General features: G+C 41.2%; 2 protein-coding genes across 2 annotated transcripts; one reads left to right on the plus strand and one right to left on the minus strand.

Moving 5' to 3' along the window:
• Positions 1 to 15686: 15686 nt before the first annotated feature.
• On the plus strand, positions 15687 to 21336 carry LOC311487994 (frizzled-7-A-like). The gene is made up of 2 exons (XM_084544492.1): positions 15687 to 18020; positions 18240 to 21336. Exon 1 carries the CDS (start codon positions 16296 to 16298, stop codon positions 18000 to 18002), a length of 1707 nt encoding a protein of 568 aa, XP_084400618.1. The 5' UTR covers positions 15687 to 16295; the 3' UTR covers positions 18003 to 18020; positions 18240 to 21336.
• A 3853-nt stretch (positions 21337 to 25189) lies between these two features.
• Positions 25190 to 26888, minus strand: LOC311487762 (olfactory receptor 7G1-like). The gene has a single exon (XM_084544126.1). The coding sequence runs from the start codon at positions 26210 to 26212 to the stop codon at positions 25286 to 25288; it is 927 nt and encodes a 308-aa protein (XP_084400252.1). The 5' UTR covers positions 26213 to 26888; the 3' UTR covers positions 25190 to 25285.
• Positions 26889 to 26948: the final 60 nt, after the last annotated feature.

The raw sequence follows: 26948 nt of genomic DNA on the forward strand, positions 1-26948 counted from the left end.
AATTAATATTCACTGGTGTACCTAATGTTTGTGCAAGTAAGTGTAAGGTGATGCATGCTGTAGAATGTGGCTGCACAGTGTGCACATTAAGTTACTGAGCACAGGGATATAAAACTCTGTCAGTGACATAGTTTGTTCTATTACAGGTGAGTTATCTGGCGCAATATTTAAATATATGAGGTGTAAAAAGCAGGTCATAAAAAGTTTAACCATACATAGTCGCCTGTTTCTCTGTGGGTGGAAACACACACACACACACACAGTCAAGTCCAAAGCTATGTGACAGATTAGCTAATCGATACACACCGCCACTGGGAGAAAACAGAAACAGTTGTCCCTTTCTGGCTTTGTATCTAATTGGCAGTGTCCCTACACACACCGTCTTTACTGGAATAAAACACGACGGTCGTGTATTATCGATCAAATCCAGCGTACAGCGTAACAAACTTAAGTTAGCTAGCTTGGTGATGCTACCGCGGCTAGAAAGGCTAATTAAACTCACCAGTTCACGGTCTGAACTCGACAGGAAGTCGCCGAGATTTGAGATGCGGCGACTCTGAATGAGTGCGGGCAGCTGTGAGCGAGTGTCACGACGGGAACACCGAGCTATGGCATTTTTTTAATGTATTCAAATCAGTGCAGCCAAGTGAAAGCAGAAGTAGTCTGACACTTCAGGAGTTGTTGTTGGGAGGAGGAAACTCTTCGACGGCGGCCGGGAGGGGACAAACATCACTGCAGCTATCCGAGCCCGTGGACATGTGCTAGGCTAATTTAGGCTGCACCCACAGATTTTCCTATTTATACCCCATCTCCCCACTAGTCATTTAGACTGAAGAAATCACTTGGACGAGTGGTAAAACATCTTGAAGAAACTCCACAAGTTCAGTTGCCTTCCTTTTTGGATACGCTGATAAGTTATTTGCCATGTTCCATGATTTGAGATAATAAGATAAGATAAACCTTTATTCAACTCACTGCGGGGATAAATAAAGGAAGGCTGGAAGACTGTTTGTGCATCAGTGTGAGTACAGGGCGTCCACTGCCTCATCAGGTGTGCTTTCAAAATTCCTTCAGGTCTCTGTCTTTGGTGCTGCTTTAAGAGAAACTTGCACATAGCCTTTCAGATGATAAGCAACCACAAATACAAAAGGTATGACATGTGCCTTGTCTTATTTACACCCACAAGCTACTGGAATTCACTGTAGGCCGCGCATATTAATCATTTGCCATCTGTGTCCTCGGATAGAAACGTCAAAAAAGGAACAAAATAACAGGGTTTTTATGACAGTGATTTAGGGTTTCTGTTTTTATTTGAATTCTACCTTTATTTTCGAGATGTTTTTATTTTTTTTTGTAGTCCATGCCAGAAGAGGATCTGATGTCTGAAAGGTCCGGGAGCAAGGCACTGGATGGTTAGTGACAGGCTTCAGATTCTGATAATCTGATGTGATTAAAACTCTCGCTTATGGATGCTTTAAAGACACCTGTGAAGATTTTCAAGCGTCCAGGTCACAGTGTATCCAGGTGCTAAAAAAATAAAGGCTTGCTTGAGGTCTTTGAAGGCGTTTCACCTCTCATCCAAATGGTTTCTTCGGCTCTAACTGACTGCTGGGTCTTTCTCGCATTTAAACTCTGGCGAGGTTGTTCAGAATCTCTGAATTAAAGAATGATTTTGATATGTGTTGATATGTGTGTTTTGTCCTGGAACACACTACAGGGATCTTCACAGTAGTGATTGGTTTTAATCCAAAAGTGAGTCGCATCAGGTTGGACACAAATGGCTTAACAGTGGTTGTTTTCCAGATGAATTCTTGAATGAGTATGAGTTCTCAATATCCAACAGTGTCCTCCCCCTTTCATTTCCTTTCCTTTCCTTTCCTTCGTTCTCAGTTTATTTCCTTTCTTTTTGGTGCCTTTGCTTTCTTTTCTGTACCTCTGCTTTCTTTTCCTTCCTTTTCGTTGGCTTTCCTCTCCATTCCTTTCCTTTCTTTTCATTTCCTTTCCTTTCTGTTTCTTTCCTATCTTTCTCTTTTACTTTCTTTTTAGTGCCTTCCCCTTTCTTTCCTTTCCCCCATGTTCGTGATCAGCTCTTGTTTGCCATTTTAATGTTTTCTATATAAAAGCGTCCAGCAGGTTTTGGCACTGACTTTTATGGCTTGTCGTAAAAACTTGGGAGGAAAAAAAAAAGAAAAAAGGAACAAGGCAGGGAATTCTGAGAAAGAAAATCTAATATTTTGCCTTCTTGGAGCTGAACATGAGACATTAAAGGATCGTAGCTGCTGGCAGTGCTGCTGGCAGCTTCTGATGTGCACTTTTATTTTTTTTCTTTCTCTGTAATCTAATATGCAGTTTTCATCACACAAACATCACAGCGTTGCAAAGTTCAGCTCAAGTCAACTTAAGAGACACCCTCGTGTCATTGATTTTCTCACCATTTCATAATGCACTGTGTTCAAACCATCTGCATCATGTAGGATTGTTGTCAGTCGATTTATTCTTGAGTGACCAGAATATTTCATACAGCAATCTCTGTATTAAAATCAAAAGGTAATGAGTGTGTTTCACTGTTAGGTTCAGTGACCATTGCTGGAAACCATAAAATGGTGCTTGAAGAACGTTGTGGGGTTTTGTACCTAACATTTGCGAGACTCATTCATAAGATTTTCCGGAAACCCAAACGGAAAAAGTAAACTTAAGACGGGCGTTGTCCAATCTTTTAATGTGAATCTGGAAGCCTCTTAAATTACTCTCAAAGAACAGATGTCAGGCTTCTCACGGGAATTCGAATCGTTATATCAGTAGACATTTACAATCTGTGTGCTTTCTGCTGTACTACTATGCAACATCAGCACAACTATGACCAAAAAAAGAAGAAAAAAGACATTTTCTGGAAAAGAAGGCAATCTCTTTATGACTAAGACAGGGAAAACACGTGGGACATCTTACGTGCCATGTGAAAACGCTGGTGGAGTCCTTTAAGATAAAGGTCTGCGTGATCCAATTAGTGTTTCAAACTACGGACTATTTCTACACATCGCTCACATACAGACACACTTGGTAACACCATGTCGTGACCTGAGCAGCCAGTATTCCCCTCCAAACGCTCCATAAAGTCTTACTACTGTTGGAAACAGCACAACCTGGGTTTACGAGATGGCAGAGCCTGTGTGTGTGTGTGTGTGTGTGTGTGTGTGTGCAGGGTTACAGCCAGGCCACAGAGACACAATAAGAGAGGGTGGTTTGATTGACCACAATGTCGTGAGGAGCACGTATACACACACACATGCACGCAAACAGAGCTCTCTGAGAACTATCACTTCAAACACCGGGTAACGTTCATGCTTCATGCGTATTTGGAACGCAGATTCAAACTACATGTCATTTATATTGTTTCTTTTTGAAACTGTGCATCTTGTGGTGATATTACTATTTAAATGTGATCAGAAAATGATCAGAATAATTGAGGATCATCATATAAAGACGTCACTGCCACGCTAGTATGTTCACAACAGGTGACTATTCCAAAGTTAACTTGTAAGCTCTTCTTGGTATTCAGCTCTATTCAGCTCTGCAGTATTGTTTATATTAGCTTATCAGTAATTTAATAACAAGTAATATGAGCCAACAAAGTGAAGAAATTGAACTTTGTCTGAGAGACAGCAAGGGAGGGGTTTTATTTTAACTATCTGGCACTGGAAGTACTGTGCGTGTGTGTGTGTGTTTCGGCAGTATATTTAAAGAACATTGAAAACACATGTTTGGAGCTTGATAAAGAATATTTTAGGCACTGGGTAATTTGGCGTGATCTTTAAACACACAAGCACACAAGCAGGCAGGAGGCTTTTGGATGGAGGAAGTTTGACCTTGTGACAAGCAACATACACTGAATGACATGCCACAATGGTGATTGACAGCCCACTGATGAAAGTGGGTATTTAATCATTTTTATACTGTTAACTTTGTTTCTGTGAAAAAGTGCTGTGTATAGTTACTGCAAATGTAATCTCTAGAAACAGATATCTGGGTATGAATGCTAAATCATTATTAGACTAGAGATTATGCATCCAGAGATTGTTGCTAATGCAAACTGAACATTTGCTACTGCTTCACATTAAACACAATAAACTTGCAAAAATGACGAGCTGCAGGCAACAGACTTCAGTTTCACTGAGACAAGTAAACTCATATCCATCATTTATTTTGCTGCCTTTGGAATTCTTTGACATGTACAATTACACCACAATAGCTGTTACTACCAATAACTATGAGTTTCACAAAAATCAACCAGGACTGAAATGTCCAAGATTACCTCGTTAAACATGTTCCAATGACTCATTTGTGGGTCTTAATGATTTAAAAAAAAAGATACATTTTATTTAATTAGGTCATATTTTATGAATTGTTATGAAAATGATTTATTATCTCCAAAAACAATTTTCTGCAGACGCATAAATTCATAAGGTTATCGATTTCGACCATTCCTTGTCATGGCTTTTCACCAGTCTAATTGCATTCAAAACCACAAACGTCAACTTTATGGTGACGTTAGAAGATTATACATCTTAATTATACATAAATCATGGAGGATTAAATGTACCACAAACACTAAATGGGATTAGTTGGATCTTGTGTATGACAGTGGTAAATGCTTGCACCACATGTGCTACAAAAGAAAGACGTGTAGTCCGTACCTTGATTATTGCAAGCTCACACTGCCTTGATTTGCACCTTGGATTTTGATAAAAATTAAGAACTCACTGTGGAAAAGATGGACTCATTGTTTGCCTTATTATGAGGCACAAAGGAGGGGAAGGGAGGAACAAATAGACAGCAGAGGGAGACAGTCAAACACCACGCAGGGCAGTGTAATCCCAAGAGAAGAGATTCACTCTGAAGAAGAACCTGATGAGATTAGAATCAGAGGAAGTCATCAACTAAAAACTATGTCTTTATATAAAATAAAGGTGCACATACAACTCTGCAGCACTTTTGTAAAACAGTTTTCAAATGGCCATTGAAACACTGAATTTACATGTTTCACAGTGAAAATTTCAGTATTTTCATATTTTTTTCCCCCCAGTTCCTGGTTTTAATATGTTTAATCAGTTTTTCTTTCTTTTCTTTCTTCTTCTTTGAACATAGCCAGAGAATGACAAATAACGTCTAATAATTTGGCTAACAGGTACTTTAGATGTCTTATTGTCTTTTTTCTTTGATCCTCCTCAGTGAGTAAAAAAAAAAAAAAGTCAAATGATGCTTAATGAAGGCCCACTTTGATTGCATGTGTCTTGTAACTAATCACCACTGTGTTTTTTCTCTCTCCAAATCAAATTCTTACCTACCGCTGGAGCCAGGTCATCGTATCGCTGCTAGCTGTTACAGTTGGCATAATTGATTTATTTGGTAGCTGTTAACCACAGTCATTGAAAATGAGCGTGTTATTGATAGATCATTGATTTGGCATTGTTTGCCTCGTTCACACTACAATGCAAGACTGGTGTTTTGAAATGTATCTGCTCTGGAGAGCGTATTTGAAAAGCTCAGTTTTTTTAGGTGTGAGAAATGCTGTCTTAGTGTGGACATGACAGAAAAGAGGGTTGTAAAAAAGAGAGAGCAGTGACCATCTGGCTCGGGTCAAACTCCCACCGAGTGATGATCTCAGTAGTGTGCGCGTGTGTGTGCGTGTGTGTCCTGCAGTGTAAGGTGATAAACACAGCTGGGTGTTGGGGATCTCAAACCAACAGGAGGTCTCCCCCTCCCTAATCCCATTCCTTCCCCAAGTTCTCCTCTTCCTCCCTCCGCTTTTATACTTTTCTACCATTTTCTTCTCCTCTGTCTGGTTTATGTCTATCACTTCATCAACTCTCAACTGAAAACAGACCCTGCACAACTTTGAATGTCCTGAATGCAAGCTATACCAGCAGAAAAAAAAGCTCTGTGTAAAGTTCAGGGGGCCAGCCATTGTGAATTCACCCCCTCCATTACTTTGCATCAATTAGCACATCACCTCCAAGACTTGTGAGTGTGTGTGTGTGTGTGTGTGTGTGCATGCGTGCGTGAGTGTGTTCTGTGGGGGAGGGGGAGTGAGAGACTACAACAATAACAGTTACCATGCTGTTTGACTGAATCTAAAGGCACTTTTATAGTACTGTGGGACCTAAATGCAAAGACGTATGCATGGAGCCTACGCTGGTGTGAGCCATTTATACTTGTGCCTCATCAGTCTGGCTCACTCTGTAAAAATGCCACCCAAACCCTAGACGGCACTGTGTCTTTTTTGCCAGCCGGGTTAATTTTTGTTTCTACTTCCTGCTTCACTTTCAACAACGGCAGACAAAACATTTGCCAAAATTTTGCTGAATATGAGTCACACAAATGTTTGTATCTCCAAACCTCCTCAGTTAACCTTACTGATTCTTTATTGATCCAAAACAATCAATTCAAAAATCAAGGAGATGGAGAAGCAGCCAGAAATACTAAAGCAGAAACACGCTACTACCAAGTGGGCCAGTCAGAAAGCATTGTTCAGCATTCATTGTTACCTATGCTTGGAGTACACAGAGAAACACAACACAGCCGACCAGCCACAGACTAACTTTTTAGCAGCGTAATTACAGAATAAAGCAGAGTTTATACCTCTGCGGGACATAGACACCGTAACCTACACACATAGCCTACGCCAGTCCGAGCTATTTATACTTACTACTACTCGCTCTGTAGAAACACCACCAAATGCTCGTTGGCGCTATGTCTTTTTTGCCAGTCGGGTTTATATAGTAGATACACCAGCGCACAGATAAAAATGCTTACAAGGGCACAGGGTTTCCGTTGATCCCACGCAAAAGCATAAATCTAGCCTAACTATGGTGTTTGGTACCTCCATGTTTACTGAACTGACAGAACTCTTTTAACTATTCAACAGCATGGGCTTTCTACGTAGCAATATCATCGACATAGAAGCCTCCCTGTGAACATAGTGAAGTCCTCCTTATACCAACTTCCAGAGCAGAAAGAGTTAACTCCACAGATGAACTGTGTGATGGTATCAGTGGTTTGGAGAATGCACATGCTGAGGCAGTTTTTAGTTTCAACAGGGCCAGTAATTTAACATACCTAGTGGAGGTGAACAGACATTGGACCACTGCTATCTATGTTTCTCCCACACTGCCTTTGGGAAGGGAGATCATATCTCCATTCTGCTGCTCAAACTAGACAAACCAGTTCTACATTTGCAGTGGTGGAGTGACCACTCTCAGGACTGTTCTGATCCTACAGATTGATGATACTCCTCAGCCAAATACACTGAGTTCATTAATAGTCAAGTTTGGTCTAAATCATTCAGACTTTGGATTAATATAGTCCTGGACAATCCGATCGCAAGTGGCCATCTTAAAGTACAGGTATGAACACACCCAGGGTGTATTAAGGTCTCATTGTAGTAATTCAATCTCAGTCCACATTTGGAAGTGGCCTAGGATGCATCTGGCCACATTCCTTGGATAGTGTGAGCACACAATGCATCCTGGGTCACATTAAAGACTGCCTTCTCTTGCACAAGTGGAGTTTTTTGACAAGTTAGTTGAGTTATTTCCTCAATAATGGTTGGTGTCTTTATTTATCTTTATTACCAGAGATTTTCTGATACTGCTTCAAACAGCACAGCAGAGAAATTACATGTGCATATTAATGTTTTCGGGGTTCCAGTTAAATTTAAAATCTAAAATGACTAACATTAGGGCAGAGATCAGTAAATAAATAATAACTTAACATGTGTGATTTCAGAGAGAGACTTCTCAGCTTATTCCAGAATGTGTTTCATTTCCAAACACAACAAACAGCTGTAGTGATTCATTAGAGTTAGTGGTCATAACATTAAAATGAGCCCCTCATGATGTTGGTGTTTATTTGCTTCCAGAGCATGAAACTGAGAATTGGAACTCAATTGCTGGCTCACAACGCATGAGGAGATTTTAATGGCAGGTGAGACAACAAAGCTGGCCACTTGTGATCGGATTTCCTGGGTCAGATGTTAATGTAGGTCTGAAGAGGGCCTGAGAGCTCTGCCTACAGTCCTGGAGTCGCAGATTTGGGACTCGACACCTCACTCTGCACCTGGGCCCTTTACTTCCTGACGAAAAAGCCTAGGGTGGTGAGAAGGGGCAACCCCACCTCCTCATCACTGACGGTGACTGACATGGACTACGACCGTGGTGAAGACTCAATAAAGAGTAGGTGTAATGACAACAACCCCCCCATCTTAGTGACAATAAGACCAAAGAGATGAGAGTGGACTACAGGAAGGTGCAGAAGGCCACCACATCCCTGCTGAGAGGGTCAGCAGTTTCAAGTTCTTTGGAGACAAAAGAAGTATGTCAGCTATCGTCAAAAGAACTTTTACCAATGCACCATTGAGGACATCTGACTGATGGCACATCCTGCCTGTAGGCGCCCTGCTCACAACCACAAGACTCTCTTGAGATCAGTTAGTAAATTGGAGCAGATCATTGGTAGGGAGCTCCCTGTCATTTAGGGCACACCACACATGCTGTCAGTGTGGAAGGCCCATATGATCTATGCCACCCAAAGCACAAACTGTTTACCTCCCTGCCATATGGCAGACAGTATCAGTATCAGAGCTCAGACCTGTGGGCTCTGTGACCATTTTCTACTCTATTGCTTTAAGGATCCTTAACACATAAAACCTCCACTAGGTAACCCACTTAACTCCACTTCATCTGACAATATGTGCTCTCGCCTTATGTCAGTATACCATGAAATAATGTTAATAAAATGTGCTATGTTCTGTACTTTTATACATTAAATCATCTGTATTTTTTATTTTTAGCCACTTAAGCAGCATGTTTCTAGGGAGGCCTATATCAGTGTCCACTACTTTGGTCCAGACTGAAATGTCTCAACTCCCAGGAGTTGTAATACTGACTTTGTAGATGTTTCTTCTATCATCACCATGAAGTTGACATTTATGGCTTTGAGTGCCAGTAGACTGGTGTCACCGTCATGTACAGACTGAAAACTAAATACTACAACTGATAACTTTGCACTTGTGCTTTTTCTGTCTTGTAGATGTCTGTGACCATTTGTAGGCTAGCCTCGTGCATTGGTTTTATGCGTTTTATCCAGTTTGATACTGTTTAGATTTTCTTTAATATGTGAATGAATTGAAAAGGTGCACGTCTATGCACCATGCTTGCATCAAATTACCTCTCAACTGTCGGATGTGGTATGTTGTCTCGAGCTGAACTGAATATCTTAACAGCTGCTGGATAGATTACTGTGAAATTGACAACATACATTCAAGCCCCTGCAGGAGGCATTGCATTAACTTTGGTTATCCCCTAATCTTGTGCAACTATGACATAACAGTCTCTGTGTGTGCCATGTTTTAATTTATAGCATTAAAACATGGGACTGCAAAGCTAATGATAGTTGACTTTAGATGAACTTTTTGTTGCTAATTAGCAAATGTTAACATGTTAGCATACTAAACTAAGATGGCAAAAAGTAGAACATTATGTCTGCTTATCATTACCATGTAGCATTGGCATTTTTGATGAAGAATTGGTGCTTTAATCCCACAGTCATAGTTTAAATCCAAATTTCAGAGCCCAAACAAAGCCCCAATACTTTTGACTTCACTGCACTGTATGTTTGTGTTCCCGGTCTATTAGTGTGGTGAAGTTATATAAACAGGGCTTACCTAAACCCTCGCCATCCTCTCTCTGACTGTATTTGATTGCATTTTATTATCTTTGTTCCCCCCCCATATGTTTATGTAATGTACAGACCGTTCTGGCCACACACTCTGGAGTTTTTGTCCAAGTAGTTGAGATGTCAGCCAGTAGGCTTCCTGCTCCCTGCCACCGGCCCGAACGCACACTCTGTTGGTCCAAATAAATCGTCCTTTCATCGCTGTGTGTACGTGTGTGTGCGCGGCCCAGTACTGTAGGCTCTCTGTGTTGCAGTGACAGACATTAACCAGCTGCCTGCATTCCTCTCTCTCTCTCTCTCTCTCTCTCTCTCTCTCTTTTTCTCTGCTCACTTACAGTTGATCTCCCCTCCCCCCACTCAAAGTGTCCCACATATACCTCTGTCATGCTATATATATGTATACGTATATGCATTCACCCATAATAGATTCATACACAAGGAATCTTGGAAAGAGAAACAGTAAAGTTAATCCAAGGTCTGAAGTTACCATGACTACTTCCTCCTGTTTTTTTCCTTGGCACTGTGTACATTTATTTTGGGGATAAACTGCAGAACTGTAACAGTTTACCAGAAACTGCTAACCTGTAAACACAACAACATATTATCACTTTTTAAAGTGACTGGGGGAACTTGTTGACAGACAAATTTACACATCCAGCAGTTACGCAGCACACATTCCCACTCATTTAGAGTTTCTATCCAGCAAATGACTGCCTGCTAATCCAATATTCACTCTCATTTTAGCGCTGTTTAGCTCCCTGTCAGTTCCTGAGGGAAATTTCTGGTTGTCTAGCTGCTAAATGCTTCTCTATGTTCACATGCTAGCTGTGTCGGAGAATAGTGTAAGTTTTCCTCATCTTTTCCACTGAAAGCAGCTGCTGGCTTCAGATAGAAACAAGCCAACTAAATTTAACCAGAATGATAAAGCCATGCGTTATAAAATATAAACGAGGCGATAAAACTTCTGTGGAGCTGGGCTGCAGAGTCAGCTCAAAATTCTCTGTCCCGGTGAGCCACACATTTCACATATGAATAGTCATGCAAGCTGTTGTTAATTAAATTAGTTATATATTTGCTTGAATCAAGGGTGCAGCATCAGGACAGGTAAATCAAATGATTGTTTGGGGCGCGGTAAAAAAAAAAAAAAAAGAAACGACAAAGGGCCCAGATGACTATTTTTGGCCTGTTTCATAATGACAAACCCCCTTAACCCTGTGAAGGCCCTACAATATGGTGACAGTGCTCCACAACCTTTTCGCAGAGGATCCCTTCTATCTACCCTACAGTTTTCTTTGGTGATAGCAGACGTACATTTCTGCTTGGGGCCCCCCAGAAAGAATTTTTCTATAGTGGAAAGTTTCTCTGGGGTCACTCTGTTGGGGACTGAATATGCTCCAGCAAGCATCTGTCGGTTCAATCAAATCATATGGGCAGGCTTTATGCCATGATGGACAGAAGATCAACTGTGACATAGTGACATTGTTTACAAGAAAATGACTGATTGGTTTTGGACTATCCAGTTGCGTATGGAGGGTTATTTTTTTTCTCAGCTGAAAAAACGCTCACTAATTAAATCCAAACGCCGTGTTACCAAACTCATATTCTGATAAGAATTGAGCCTAGCTACGACAGGCTGGTAAAAAGAAACAATGTGTAAGGTTTGGTTGTTTTATACCAACATAGTCTCACAGTAGGGACCTAAAAATACATAATACGTAAATACATGCAACTCAGATGTTAGCCCACTCGGTCAAACAACATGTCCCCTAAGCTGTCCTCAAATTTGAAAACCTCCCCAGACCACTGTGTTTTCCACCTCAGCTCAGCATTTAAATAGTTGTTCAGTATTGAGTTTCATGGGGTACCTCAAATACCTTGCATAGCGGTCACACTTGAACTGAGCAAGCACATTGCAAAGCATCAAATTTTGTTGTTGTCGTCTATATCTCACCTTATGCTATTATACATTAAGTTGATGTTTTATTAAACTCTCTCTCATTTTCTCCCCTCTCCTTCAGAAGTCCAGCTGCAGCAGACTGTAAGTTCAAACAGTGGCTGACTGTCTGGAAACCTGCTGGTCTCCCCACATCTGCTTGACCACTGCAGACACTATCCATAAACATACGCACACACACACAAACAAACAGCTACAGTTAGACGTGATGTAGTGTGTTCCGTTTGACCTGCTGTGGCTACTAACTGCTGAGTTTAACACCACAGGGAGAAAGAGAGAGCGAGGCAGAACCATAACCTTGCCACAACTACTTGCAAATTTGTACAAAGTCTATGTTTTCACATGTTTATGTCTGCGTGTAGACGGGTGGAATGTCATTCACAGCATGGACCGCTATGGCCAGTCTGGTTTAAGAGCTTTTCCCATCATACTTCAACAAACTATTTGCGTGACAGCTTCAAATTATGATCACTCATCCTCTGAGTCAGTGGTCATCAATTAGCGGCTTGTGGCCCTCAACCAAAATCATTAGGGTCTTGTGTGTAATCAGATTTTCTACAATTATAGTTTCAGGGTTCTCTCAAATTTGAAAATAACTTAATATTATGTGTTTACATTAACTTTAATATGTACAGACTTTCCAGTAAGAATCTATTTCAATTAACAGTGTTAAATGTTATGAGTGTTTTCTATCAGTGACAAAGGATATCGTATATATTGAGTTGATCTGGTCACTACTTGTGTTTGTCATTATTCAGATACATTTCATAACCACAGGAATGAGTTATTTTCAGACAGTGGACAAACAGAAAAGCACCCTCATGCTATGTTAACTACACAATGTCAATTTTGTGATTCTGCTTACAATTGTAACAAATGCACAATTTGGGTAGTGTACAATTACAAAAATGAAACAAACCTGGTAATTTCATGAAAAGAAATCTGAAGGAAAAGAATGCATGCATACTTTTTCATTGCTATTATTTAATGTTAATACAAATTCATAATTAAACAGACTAACGAAACTACTTCTGTACAAAAGGATCCACAAAAATCAGAATATTAAAAAATAAACATAACCACAATATGTCAAATATGTAGAAAATAATGTCTAGTATTGGGAACAGGTTTGATAACAATACTAATAGAAACACACTTGATACTGTTTAATGCAGCATTTGTATAAAATTTTCTTTAAACATGTCAAAAATATAGAGAAAGAAGAAATACAACCTGGGGGATCATTTACATATTATTAATAGTTAATGATATTGATATGAATGATTTGCCTCTATATTGTCATCAAGTTTAAGGTACAGGATCATATATAAGGGTTAGAGTACACTAAACTGTGGCATGCTTTATATTTCACATGCAATGTAATTAATGAGACACAGTTGCCTGTTTTGTGACTGTCAATTGATTCACAGAGAACTTCATTCATCAGAATCCCGCCAGCGCGACTCCACCAAATAAATCCGAATCATCTATTAACCAAGCGCCTGGGAGCTGTTACACTGATCAGATGGTGTTTGACAAATACTCTCCAGAGAAATCACAGTGTACTAGCAAGAGTCCAAATCAATAGCTGTAATGGCATGAGTCCTTAATTATCACACAGCTGTCCATCAGCGCCGTACACCGAGGCTCAACACGACCAGTGAAACCAATCTCCTTACTAAAAGAACCGACTGAATCCCCAGCAGTGGTGTTAGTATTTCTATCATCTCACATTTCTATGTAGTCACCATGTCTTTTCTTAACATATGTTAACAGTCAGTCCTTAACGTGGCCGTGTGTTTCCAAAGCATCAAGAGGTTTGGTTATTTAGCCTCCTGGTAAAGCTTTACAGACGACACTGAATGCGTGTCTTTCACTCATCAATACACTCTGCTTTTTTAGTAATTGATGGGTGTGATGAGATTGAGGTCAGTGTGAATGGATCACGCGGGTGACAAGGTTTGCTCTCTCATTGACAAAACAACAAAAAGAGCTTCATTCAACGCTGCGCCTCCACCTTTTACACTGCTCCCTAAAAATATTAATTCTTGATAATTGCTTTTTTTTTTTTTTTTTTTTTAAATGTGATAATACAAACAGATGGGAGACACTGGCAGAAAGATAAGGCGGTGAAATGCAGTACAAGTCACCAGCCAGATCAATAATGCGAACACTCAAAACACCCTTAAATCATTTTCTTATTTCCGTTATAAACTATTTTCAAGTGTCAGCCAAGTACATTCTGTGTAAACTTGTTGGATAGATTACATCCTGTCCCAGAATGCACTGGGTCGGAGATGGGCAACACCCTGATCCGAGGGTTAACAACTTTTATATTACTTTTAAACACAATACATTAAAACAACTTTAAAATAAAAGAAAAAGAAAAGAAAAGAAAATGGTGGTTATTGCAACATAAATAAACGAGGTGGAGAACGGCTGGCATTTTAGGGTTGAAGTTGAAGCAAGCACACTTCCTTGAGGTCTGTTCCAGCTTTGTAGAGCAGATAAATGGTGCTTCATCATGTTTAGGTTATACACTGGCAAGTAGACTGCGAAAACACAAACCAAGCAGGTTCAAATGGCTATAGATGTTCTTTGGCCCAAAACCTTTTTGAGGAGGTTAGCATTTAAGCAGTCCTATTTAAAACTCTATGACTAATGTGCCAGTGCAAAGAGCTGAGAACCGTGCTGTGTTGAATTTTCTTTGTCTTTGTTACAACCATAGCAGTGGCCCCCGATCTCAGTTCATTCAGCACTCTGAATGAGCTGTTTTTTGGGGAGATCACAATTGAATGTGTGACGCCTTTGGGAGATTCATTTAATAAAACCAAAGTCATTCTGATTTTCTCAGTTGCCGTATGAGGCAAAGTAATCTCTATCATTACAGTTAACTATGTCATAGAAATGATATTTTTACAGAAGTTTCTAAATAGCTTTTCATTGACTGGTTGGTCAGAAATCTATGTCAGATATGTTTTATACATGACTGCGTTTTTGAACCCCAGATTAAAACAGAGAACTCTTTTGACTTTTTCTTTTGGTTCAACTTCTCTTCCTGCTCTGTCTCCTTTTTCCTTCTCCCCCTGCCCTCTTCGACCTTCTCTCTTCTTCCTGTCCCTTCCCCCACAGCAGTCTACCCCCACCCTCTTTTATCCCACTCGGGGTAGAAACACACCAAATGCAGCAAAGGCCACCGGGAACCGCCTACACCTCCCACACTCGGTTGCCTTTAGCAGATCGATCACGCTGCCAGTCTAAATTACTTCTGCTTTGACTCCTCTCTATCCCCACAATGACAAATATCAGCTCAAGAGCTGCATCTGACACCCAACACTTAAACAGCAAACAGCAACAGGTACTTTCTGTGGTCGGGCGGTTAAGACGCTGAAATCCATTTGGGTTTCGTGAAGGTTTTTTCATGGTTTACTCACTGTGCTGCAGAGTGTTTACATGTCCTACACACAGTGAGTGGCTGTGTGTTAAGAGTCCGAGAGGAGATGGAGAGAACTCACAGCTGCACACTTGGATGGTGTAGAGACAACTTTCTGTCGAGACGGGAGAAAATATATGCATATATGATGTAATTATGAAAAAGACGGAAAATGATAAAGTAACAAAATAATGAGTTTTAACCTTATTTTCTATTAAATTATATAACAGACTGCAGTCTGGCCCGCAAAAAGGGGTATTACTGTGTTTGAGCCTGGTAGACAGAACGAAATCCCATTTAATTTAACATCAATTGTATTTATATATAACATTTTCTTATTTTCAATACATGCATGCACAAGAGCCATTTAGTTCACCTTTGTGTTTTGGGATCAGAAAATGCACAAATGGTGGTCAAATACATTTCCTCCACCATCTAAGAATCTTAAGTGCTCTGAAAGACTCAACTAGTGTCAAATGTTTTGAAAGTCTAACCAGGAGAATTGATTATTTAGGTAAAATCTCTGGTGTAATGTAATTACTGTAACATATTTTCCTGCGGTGGGGGAGTAAAGGCCAATCAAGAACGAGTCCTGTAGGAAAACAAACGCTGGGATTGGTTGAGACGCGGCACCGGTTTCAAGGCGCCCTGCTCTCTGTCGGGAGGGGGGGTCTTGTGAATGGAATGGGCGCCTGGAAACCGGTGGAATCTGCACGGAGTGAGGAGAGCGAGCCTCTGGACTTCCAACCGCCCAGCATGTGAACCGACGCTCCGCGTGAAGAAAAGTCGAAAACGATGGAAATATAAACCTTTTGCGTCTTTAGTGCTTGCTGTTTTGCGCAGCGCTTTAGTTTTTAAGTCGGCGGATTGATTCGCGGTTTTTTTTTTTGGGAGAAAACGGGACTTTTAAGTGTTCTTTTCAGCGCACTGGGAGTGAGAGTGGACTGCTTGGAGTCACTTACAAAGACCATTAAGAAGTCATGACACGACGAACGTTTCATTTGGATTTATCTTCGTAAAAGACGAGAGAAAGTAAAGTACAGCCACTTCAACTCAACATACTTGAACTGTAAGCTGTGAATTGGGACAATTGTTGATTTTTTCTTCTAGTTTTCAACCGTTTTTAAGTCGCCCTACTTGGATCAAAGTTTTTCCTTCCCTCCCCCCTCCTCCTCAACTATGGCGGCGGCCAGGTTCACCACTGGCTCCGTGTTGCTGCGGATCATGTGGCTGCTGTGCGGGCTGTCTCTCTCAACCACTTCTGCTCAGCATTACAACAGTGAGAGTGGGATATCGGTCCCAGAACACGGGTTTTGCCAACCCATCTCCATCCCGCTCTGCACCGACATCGCCTACAACCAGACCATCATGCCGAACCTCTTGGGCCACACGAACCAGGAGGACGCCGGACTTGAGGTGCACCAGTTCTACCCGCTGGTGAAGGTCCAGTGCTCCGCGGACCTCAAGTTTTTCCTCTGCTCCATGTATGCGCCCGTCTGCACCGTGTTGGAGCAGGCCATCCCTCCGTGTCGGTCCCTGTGCGAGCGTGCACGCCAAGGATGTGAAGCCCTGATGAATAAATTCGGCTTCCAGTGGCCGGAGCGGCTCCGCTGCGAGGCTTTCCCCGTCCACGGAGCCGGCGAGATCTGCGTCGGCCAGAACACATCCGAACCCGCCAGCCCGGACGACTCTTCTGCTCCCCATGTACCCGACATCGTGACCCTTCCCCCCAACATACCCCGGCTGAACCCACGCCCGCCGCAACACAGTCCGTACCACCAGTTCTCCTGCCCTCTGCAGCTGGAGGTGCCACCCTATCTCGGCTACAAATTCATGGGGGTCAAAGACTGCGGAGCCCCGTGCGAGCCCACAAAGCCGACCGGGATCATGTATTTCCGAGAGGATGAGGTGAAATTCGGCCGGCTGTGGGTTGGCATCTGGGCCATCCTGTGCTGTGTGAGCACCTTATTCACGGTGCTCACGTATTTGGTGGACATGAGGCGGTTCAGATACCCAGAGCGGCCCATCATCTTCTTATCTGGCTGTTACTTTATGGTGGCCGTAGCCTACGCGGCTGGCTTTTTCCTGGAGGACAAAGTAGTTTGTGTGGATAAATTCAAGCCAGAGGGCTACAGGACTGTGGCTCAGGGGACTAAAAAAGAGGGCTGCACCATCCTCTTCATGGTGTTGTACTTTTTTGGCATGGCCAGCTCCATCTGGTGGGTTATTTTGTCCCTGACTTGGTTCCTCTCTGCCGGGATGAAATGGGGTCACGAAGCGATAGAGGCCAACTCCCAGTATTTCCACCTGGCTGCGTGGGCTGTGCCGGCCATCAAAACCATCACCATCCTCGCCATGGGCCAGGTGGACGGCGACGTCCTAACCGGGGTGTGCTTCGTTGGGATCTTCAACGTGGACGCCCTCCGCGGCTTCGTCCTGGCCCCGCTGTTCGTCTACCTGTTCATCGGCACCTCCTTCCTCCTCGCCGGCTTCGTGTCGCTTTTCCGCATCCGCACCATCATGAAGCACGACGGCACCAAGACGGAGAAGTTGGAGAAGCTGATGGTGCGCATCGGCGTGTTCAGCGTGCTCTACACGGTACCGGCCACCATCGTGATTGCCTGTTACTTCTACGAGCAGGCCTTCAGGGAGCACTGGGAGCGCACCTGGCACATGCAGACCTGCAAGCGCTTCGCAGTGCCCTGTCCGGCTCACAACTTCGCCCCCATGACTCCGGACTTCACCGTGTTCATGATCAAATACCTGATGACCATGATTGTCGGGATCACTTCTGGTTTCTGGGTCTGGTCCGGGAAGACTCTTCAATCATGGCGGAGTTTCTACAAGCGCCTTAGCAACGGTAACCACGGAGAGACAACGGTGTGAAGTTTAGAGGATTAAAAGGTACAAGGCTGCGGAGTTATGGATATATAACAATCTGAAAATGAGGTCAAATAGCTTTCATTTTAATACTTTTGGATGTATTTTGTGATTGGATTTTTGTGTTCCTAGGTTGTGGCAACAATTCAGGCTTTTGAACACAACCAAACTTTTATCTGTATTCCATAGAAGCTGGATGAGTTTTCAATATGTCTTCCCCCCCCCCTTTTTTTTTGTCATCAGAAATCCCACAATCCTGGCCTTTGCATCATTGGATTATGAACTGGCTTTAATGGCCATGCTGGACTTTAACACCAGATTGGTGAAGTAACTTCTAATACAAACTCCCTGCATATTATCAATTATATCCTTTATATAACAATTTGAATGTACTTCCTGTTTACTCTTTTGAGAGTTTGTCAGTGGACAACACATTAACAGAAAAGACTGTTGAATCAAGCAGCGCGGCCCTCTGTCCACACTGCAGCCAAAAGGTCAAACGGTTTGATTCCTGCCACAGCCACACCCTCTGACTGTGAAGGGAAGGCTGGACCATACTTGTACAGTTGAAGTTACTCTGCTTTTAGCTGAAGACTGAAAAGCTTTAATACACGTGTTAGTATTTGCAGAGTACAATCTTGTCTGTTATAACAGCTGGAAATATTTCATCAACTCCTGACCATTATGTGCCAAGTGGCTGCCCAGAAATCCAAACTTTTATTTCATAGATTTTTTTTTAAAAACTTTGTTTTTCATATTTCACATTGATGATTATTTGCTCCTGTATTGAATGTTCACTCCGAAAGGTGAATGAAGTTATGTGTTGGTTTGCACAGCTATCCTTAGTGTTAAAAAAAAAAAAATGACTGATACACCAGAGATCAACCTGGTACCAAGAGTTAAAGAGACCACACACACACACAACCTCCGCTCTGTTACTGAGACACAACAGCTCATTGTTTGTCTCTGTGTGTGGTCTCTTAACTGTTGTATTCCCCATCAAAAAGACTTTTAAGCTTTTAATGCACCCAAAGCACCATTTCAATGATCCAGATTTAATCATTGGGAGTGCAAATGGTTGCGCTGGACTTTTAATGTTATTTTATCTCGGATACAGCGGAACAAGGGTACACGATACGGTACACATTCACGCCCGCATTGTGCTCAGTGTAACTCGAGTTGCCTTACTTCCTTGTAATTTCACCTAAAGTGTTACATGGTTTTCACAGGCAGACTGAACATTTCAGGGGTTTTCTTGAGTTTTTTATTCTAGTGTCTCGCCTCTACACAAATCTTCAAACTATATACAGGGAACCTGCATGTATGTTCTCTGCATCTGGAATTAGGACACATATATTTGATGTTCTAAGTTGGAGAAATGTCAGGAAGGAGGTCAAAGGGGGGAATATTTTTTTATTCTGGAGAGTGCAGTGTAGACCGAGACAGTTTCTGGGACAGATTCACCTCAGTATAAAGGTTACAACAACAAGATATTTTTGTTTATGGATGAAACCGAACATTCACATGACCTTAAATCATCCATCAGTTCATAAATTATATTTTTTAGGTTAGCGTCAAACTTTATTATAGTACAGGGGAAACTGTCAACTAAATGCTCTTATCATTGAAATAACATAATTTCAGGATTGAGGATGTTCATTTACTTTCGAGAGCGTTTTTTTAAATTTGTGTAGAAAACAATGCTTTTATTCAAGCCAAATGCAGAGATATAATGGTATTACGTACTTAATTGTGCCGAATACATAATTGGTGACAATAGTATCGATAGTGAAAAAATAAATCAAGGATTTGTTCTCCTGTTGCTTGCAGTTAGCCGGCCATTCGGACAGAGTGAGAGAATCACAGTCTCGTAATGAAATCAGTAGGAGTCCTTGTGGGGAAGCAGGAAAACATGTTTTTGTCCTGACTCAGTCAGCTGCAAGGCAGCATATGGTTGCCAGAAGCTTTTGTTTTTTGTCATATAGCACATTTTCTCTGCATACGTCACATATTTAAATAATGAATGGGAACACTGCAGCAATGAGGGACAACTCGCAGCATAATAGACCTGGCATTCTAGTTATTTTCATTTCTGAAGCCGTGTCCCCGCTCCACATTATTACACTAAAACTTCATACCAATTTTCATAGTATAGTTTAAAACGGTTTGTATATAAGAAATGCCCGTTTTCTGATGTGAATGTTCAACATACCTCAAACCCTGGTTACCTTTTTTTTGTCATAGGACAGAGTTAGGAAACAGGTCACTCAGTCATCACGTTAAAAAAGGAAAAGCAATCGGTTACCGTCTCAAGACAGCTGAAATCTGCCAGTGTCAACGATACCAGACTGACTTGTTTGTGTTGTTGTCAGAAGGAATATTAACCGTTGGTGTGTTGTTTTTGTTATCAGAACATATGCAAACCATCAAGTCAACACAAACTCTGATTTTTAAAGGCATAATTGTATTTATGGGGGTACTCATTTTTGTCTTTTTTACTTGTTTGTTAATGAGGTAAGCCTGTTGTACGTGTACAGTTTGAATAAAAGTGATAAAGTTTGTAAAGTGTTGGTTCCTGTGGTTTGTGTGCAGAGGCGACGTTTCCATGGATACTAGTATTCCTCTAATAATCAGCATAGAAAGGTGTCATGTAACCACCTCCGTCTGAACATAGTGACCTGATGGCAATTAAGTTTCAAACAGACTGAGAGGGGTGGCATAAACGTTTGACAATCTATTCAGTAGCAAAGCATTAGAGTGAGCAGATGACATGACAGGTTTCCAGAAGAGACAGAAACATTGAAGTAGCATTAACAAGTTGTTTGAAGAGATCAACCAAGATGGGCTGCACCATTTAAAACGTGGGTACTTCTTTATCCAAGTCGGTTGGAGTGTGGAAGGAAAATCTGGGCCCTTACGTTTCAGAATTCTCTGTTTTTTGGTCATTAATTATGTTTAAGACCCCTCTTATATCCCATGCAGACTCAATGATCCAGAAACACTTTTCCCATTTTAAAGAAGTTAATTTTTTTATTGATTTGTAGGCCTGCGAAAACATATATCTTGTCCGATCGTTTTATTTGGCGTCCATGTAAGCAGTTAAGTTTGAAACTCCGATCAGAAAGATAAGAGTCTGAAAAAATGTTATCCATGTAAACGCAGCCAGAGATGGGTTTGACCCTAAATTCTTGACAGCAGTTGACCAAACAATCTCAGCCTTGGTGGTTCAGATTGTTTAGTCAACATGTGTGTGGTATTTTAGTGCCAGCAGCCGGTCTTTGCACACACTTTATACGGACTCTTTTAAAAGTTGTTTTTAACGCCTAAGCCAAGACTGAAAATACATGCATGGGCATGACTTGATGGAAATCAGCAAAGAGACAGGCAGCATTAAGAGGACATTTAGGGACAACAGAACAAAACAGTCCTCTCATAATAAACTTATTATTCTAAATGTAGCACAGTGCTTAAATCACACAAGAGCAAGTTAATGTGAACACATTTGTGTCTAACTTCACTCAGTGGTGGGCTTCTTGTTTGTATTGTTTACTAAAATCGTGCCGATCCACGACCAGAGCAACAATGGATGATGTTTTCCTTCCAAACACCCCCCATGTTTCTGAACATGCTCTGTTAATGTACTGTATGTCTCTGGAGCATCCTGAAACTGGACACGTCTTTAATTCCCGATGAAAACAACTGAACATGTTACTGAAGACCACCGATGCAAAGCTAAAGACGTACACACATCTCATTAAAATGTATTATGGGGGATTCTTCAGCCACTTCCCATTAATACTAATTAGCATTAATGCTAATTTGAAATGCTAATATTCTTCTCTAGGACCCCACATGACTCCCTTTATTACCCATTTCCCCCATTCTATACTGCTTAGAGGTATGCACACTTTGACAACAATGTGAAGCTGTATCAACTCCAAACTGCTAAACTCTAATCACAATTCCACTGATCTCACTTAAATATCATGTTGCATCAGAATAAACATTTACTGTGGAAAAGTATTTTGTGAAGATTTTCAGGTCATAGTATATTCAAAAAACAAAGCTAAAACAGAGGTAACCACACTGGTTTTCTTTCAGGGAAGTCAACGTGTGCAGCAACATTGGTCTTAGCTTTGTTTTTTTGGGACATTTTGGCTGACTCCAGTGAGTGATCCTATCATGGAGCTGCATCCCAGACGATGAAGTAAGATATGGACAGGAGTCCCGGTAGTCTGAATGCTGGTGGTGGAGATGTAGATGAAGATAGCAGGTGAATAAAGGAGACCTCTGATGAAGAACGACCAAAAGGGAGTGGAGATGGAGAGGAGGAGGTAGGGAGGGTTGCACAATAAACGACCTGAAAGCAGAGTGAGAGATTTAAAATGAATTTAAAGCACGGGGACTGGGAATTCATTGATTGGCAGGCAAACAGATCTGGAAGACCGATGACGTAGATGTTAAGAATGAAGTGATTTTGACGGCGTGGGAAAACGGGAGAGATGAGGAAACAGAGTGTCAGGAAAAAAGCAGGAAGAGAAACAGAACAGAATGAGACACGTCTGCCTTATTGAACACAAATTGCATCATTTAGCGCACTTTGTTCACCTAGAACCTGGCCTTCAAAATGCAGCACTCTGACTACCAATGAGTCTCACTCCACGTTGCACCTGGGCAGCTGGAAAATCAAATCATGTATCAGTTCAGCTGAACACTTTGTATTCCAACAATGCATAAATATCTACCTGGTATCTGTGCACCGATTTTCACTGTAGTGTTTCTCATTGTACTTCCATTGGTGAAATTAGTGAATTTTGCTACATACTATGTCAAAAAGGTAACATTTACGTTGTATAAACATGTTGTATTGGCTTTTTTTCCCAAAACAAAACGCCTATACTTCACCAAAACAAGAGAAATGAAACTTATTTCCACTCACGTCTATGTATTTGCATATGTAAGATGGCCTCATGAACCTAAAACATATATAAAGACTTTTAAATGATCACATCAGTGTTTAGTTCATGCACTGTAAGATCTTATGTTTAAAACTGTCTTGTTTATCCAAATAGTCACAGCACCACTTGCTGTTCAAAGGGAGTGCTTCAGTGATTTAACTCCTGTATCTGTTCTCCTGCTGGCGGCTCAGTTGAGTTCCTTACAAGGTTAGGAAATTACACGCGTACACTGTCTGGTGTAATACTGACCTCTGGTGGCTACAGCTCCTATTTGCAGACAAGTTGTCTGCTGTCGCATTAGATCAAATTTAATTTCCATTACAGCTTTCCCCAAACTTTTAAGTACATTTCCAGAAATGGTGACAAAATTTCTCAAAACTAGGAGTTAAGTACTCTGTCCACAAATCTCTTGCAAAATCAAAACAGCACCCAAAATCATGTTCTTTCTTCTCAAAACTGGTTCCTTCCATCAGACATTACACACAGCTTATATCCACTGATCAGGCCTAACATTATGACCACTGACAGGTGAAGTGAATAACATTGGCCGTCTTGTGGACCTGACATTTGTGTGGATGTTACTTAGACATGTAGCACCCACCAAGACCAGACCAGACACCCCCACCCCATAGCAATGACACTCCTTGATGGCAGCAGCCATCCCCAGCAGGATGCAGTCTGACACAGACACACACACAAAAACGGTTTAGGAACAACTAAAAAAACATGAAAAACAACAGTGTTGACCTGGCCTCCAAATTCACTAGATCTGTTTTGGAAGCACAAGGGAAACCTACGCAATAATAGGAAGGTGGTCATAATGTTATGCCTGATCAGTGTATGCTTATCTTTTCCATAACGTTCAATAAACACTGATGTACTAACTTAAAACTCTAATATAAAAAGTGATCGTGTTGGCTTCATGAGACCATGTTACGTCAAATGGTTTGGTAAGTTTACTTTTCTTCATTTTGGTGAAGTGTAGGGTTTTTGTCTCAGAGTAGCATTTAGCAGTCGCAGTTAGCATGCAACACAAATGTTACTTAATTTACATAACGTACCAAAAGTCAATATTGTACTTGAGAAACACTAAAGACAAGATCAATGTGCAGATACAAGAAGGTAACACCATAAAATCTCCTGTCCCTGCAATATAAAGTGTTCAGGTGAACTGATACATGACTGAAATGTTCCTCTGACTGAGTTTCCACTCATGCAAAGATCCACTGGTAGGTCACCCTGGTCAGGATGTTGCATTTTGAAGGCCAGTGTTTCTAGGTGAACAAAGTGATCAAAATGATGCGTTTTATGGTCAGAGATTTGAACAGCTGTGATTTAGAATGATACTCAAGTGAAACCAATGGAACTGTGCTTTGCAGGTTGGAGTCATGCTGTCGATACTGCATCATCTGTACATTAACCCAAGTTATACAGGTTCATCAATTCAATGGAGAAAAACCTGTAATACATAAATTTACTTACAGCCTCACACTGACCTCTAGTGGCCAAAAACAAATCTGCTTTTCTCAACATGTTTTTCTCAACTTTCAAAAGGGTTACAGTCACTTGATTTTAAAGCAATGCGTTTAGTCAGCTTGTTGCATGTTGGTTCTATCCTGTTGAAAGTATTTTTCATATCAATGTCACCATAATAATTTTAGAATCAATGTCTTACCTGTCACTAATTTGGGATGGCATTAAACTCTGTGACACCAAAACTGGATTTGGAGTCTGCATCATTCTAACCTTTATGAAAGCACGCAGTAGGCCAAGTGATGCAGATAATAGATTTTCATGTTGGTGGTTGTGACACGTTCACACAAACTTTAAGGGAAGTTTAACTAAACCCACCGACATTTTTGCCTGACGAGGTAAATGTTAGGTGCAGAACGGGCTGCTGCCGCATGCACCACATACTTATTCTTGTACTATTTGTCACATGAGGACTGTAGGTCAACATTAAAATGACAGAGTATTGCCACTGAAATATTACATACTGTAGGTGCCCTGTGAAATTTCAGGGAAGTAGTTGAGCCCCACTCACTCTGATCAGCAGCAGAGAAATTGGCCTGATATAAAGGCATTGGATTTTATTATTAAAGTAAATTACATTACATTATCATTTTGTTTGCAGATGACAGAACGTTCTGCAAATTAATATATTTTAAAAATCCATGTATCATAGAAACAGATTTGCGTTTAATATTTGCACATGTATCAATGTAAATATATGATGAGGACATTCCTAGATTTCTTTTTCTTCCCTGAAATCTGAATGGTTCTCTACAGAGCAAAGACAATGTAAACAATCTCCTGCTAGAGAAAAAGTATTTATTTCCAATGAAACAGAAATTGTTTACTTGCATTCTTTATCTTCGGTAAGTTAAACCCGTACATAAAGGGAGTGACCATTGGCTGACAAACGAGAAGATAAACAGACAGAATTATACGGACCTTATCCGGTACACGAGCAGTTTCAATCCTGGAATCAACAAAATGAAAAATGCAGCCGACAAACAAGTTTGAAACAGAGACAATCTGTGGTGTGCATGTGGTGACAGCTTTCTGCCTGTTTTCTTTAGATGCATTCAAACAAACAGCCAAAATCTTCATGTAAGAGACTGAAATGAAACAGAATGGGATTACAAAGGTGCCAAAGACAAAAACAAAATCAGATATGTTGTTGTACACTGACACGGAACATGCAAGTTTAACCAGTAAGCGGTGGTCACAAAACACTTTGTCGATCGTATTTCCGCAAAATTTCAAACGGAAGATGAATGAAAACGAGACAATAAAGTTAGCAAATGAATACGTCCATACAAGCAGGATGATGATGAACACCCTCTCTGTGTTCATAATGACATTGTAGTGTAAAGGATAACAGATAGAGACATATCTGTCGTAGGCCATGGCTGCTAAGCTGCAGAACTCGACAGAAGCACTCGTGTAGATACAACACATCTGCAGGAAACACCACGGCAGGGTCACCTCATGGCTGTCTGAAAACATCTGTGAGAGCATGAGAGGATACAGAGATGTGCTGCCACCGATCTCATTCACAAATAAATTACAAAGTAATATATACATGGGCTCATGCAGCCTTCTGTCCACATATATGACCACAATGAGAACTGTGTTGGCCACACATATAGAGAGGTACCAGGACAGCATTAAGCTAAAATACAGGTACTTTAATGGTCCAATGTCACCGTAGGCAGCCAGCACAAAAGAAACAGTCTCACTTGAGTTCTCCATGTCTCACAGACTGGCACACACACTGAATATTAGAGTTACTTTGTTTTTAGACAACATTTATGTGGATAACAGTACTGAAAGAACAACATGCATACCGTGTTTGGACATCAGCTAAAACATTGTCCAAATGATTTCCCAGGTGTTACGGTGTACAGCGTACGAAGAAGGCAGCTGCTGCCCTCCCAACTGAACAAAACCCAAGACCCAGCTAACATTTATACAGCTGCAGTTTGGAGATAAGCTACTCTAAATGGGTTGGGCTGAGCCAGAGAGACAAACTGATCCAGATTCAGAGTCAGATTCAGGTTTATTGGTCATGTGCAGGATTAACACGGCAATGAAATGTTGTGGACGAGAGAACTAGTCAGCTCAGCCATAAATAGTAAGAGGAAAAAAACAAAACAACAGTATGAATTTTTAAATTTAAGCACAAAAATTACAAAGGTGACAAGTTAAAGTGGCAGTCATGTTGCACATTGTAGTGTACCGACAGACAGGGTGTATGTTCAGTGTCCAGAAATTAGCTTATTGAGTTTAATGAGTCTGATGGCCTGGTGGTAGAAACTGTCTTTCAGTCTTTTTGTGCATGTTGCCAGGCACCTGTACTATCCGCCAGATGGTAACATGGAGGACAGTCTGAGCATGGGGTGGCTGTAGTTCTTGATATGCTGTGTGCCTGACCACAGCGTCAGTGTGTAGTGACCAGGACAAGTCCTTTGTGACGTGCAGCATATGT

This window comes from Chelon labrosus (genome assembly GCF_963514085.1).
Source record: "Chelon labrosus genome assembly, chromosome: 5".
In the NCBI taxonomy this organism is placed as follows: domain Eukaryota; kingdom Metazoa; phylum Chordata; class Actinopteri; order Mugiliformes; family Mugilidae; genus Chelon; species Chelon labrosus.

Bases quoted from the DNA above. Each gene is read 5' to 3' on its own strand.
- LOC311487994 (XM_084544492.1), top strand. From the start codon at position 16,296: ATGGCGGCGGCCAGGTTCACCACTGGCTCCGTGTTGCTGCGGATCATG.
- LOC311487762 (XM_084544126.1), bottom strand. From the start codon at position 26,212: ATGGAGAACTCAAGTGAGACTGTTTCTTTTGTGCTGGCTGCCTACGGT.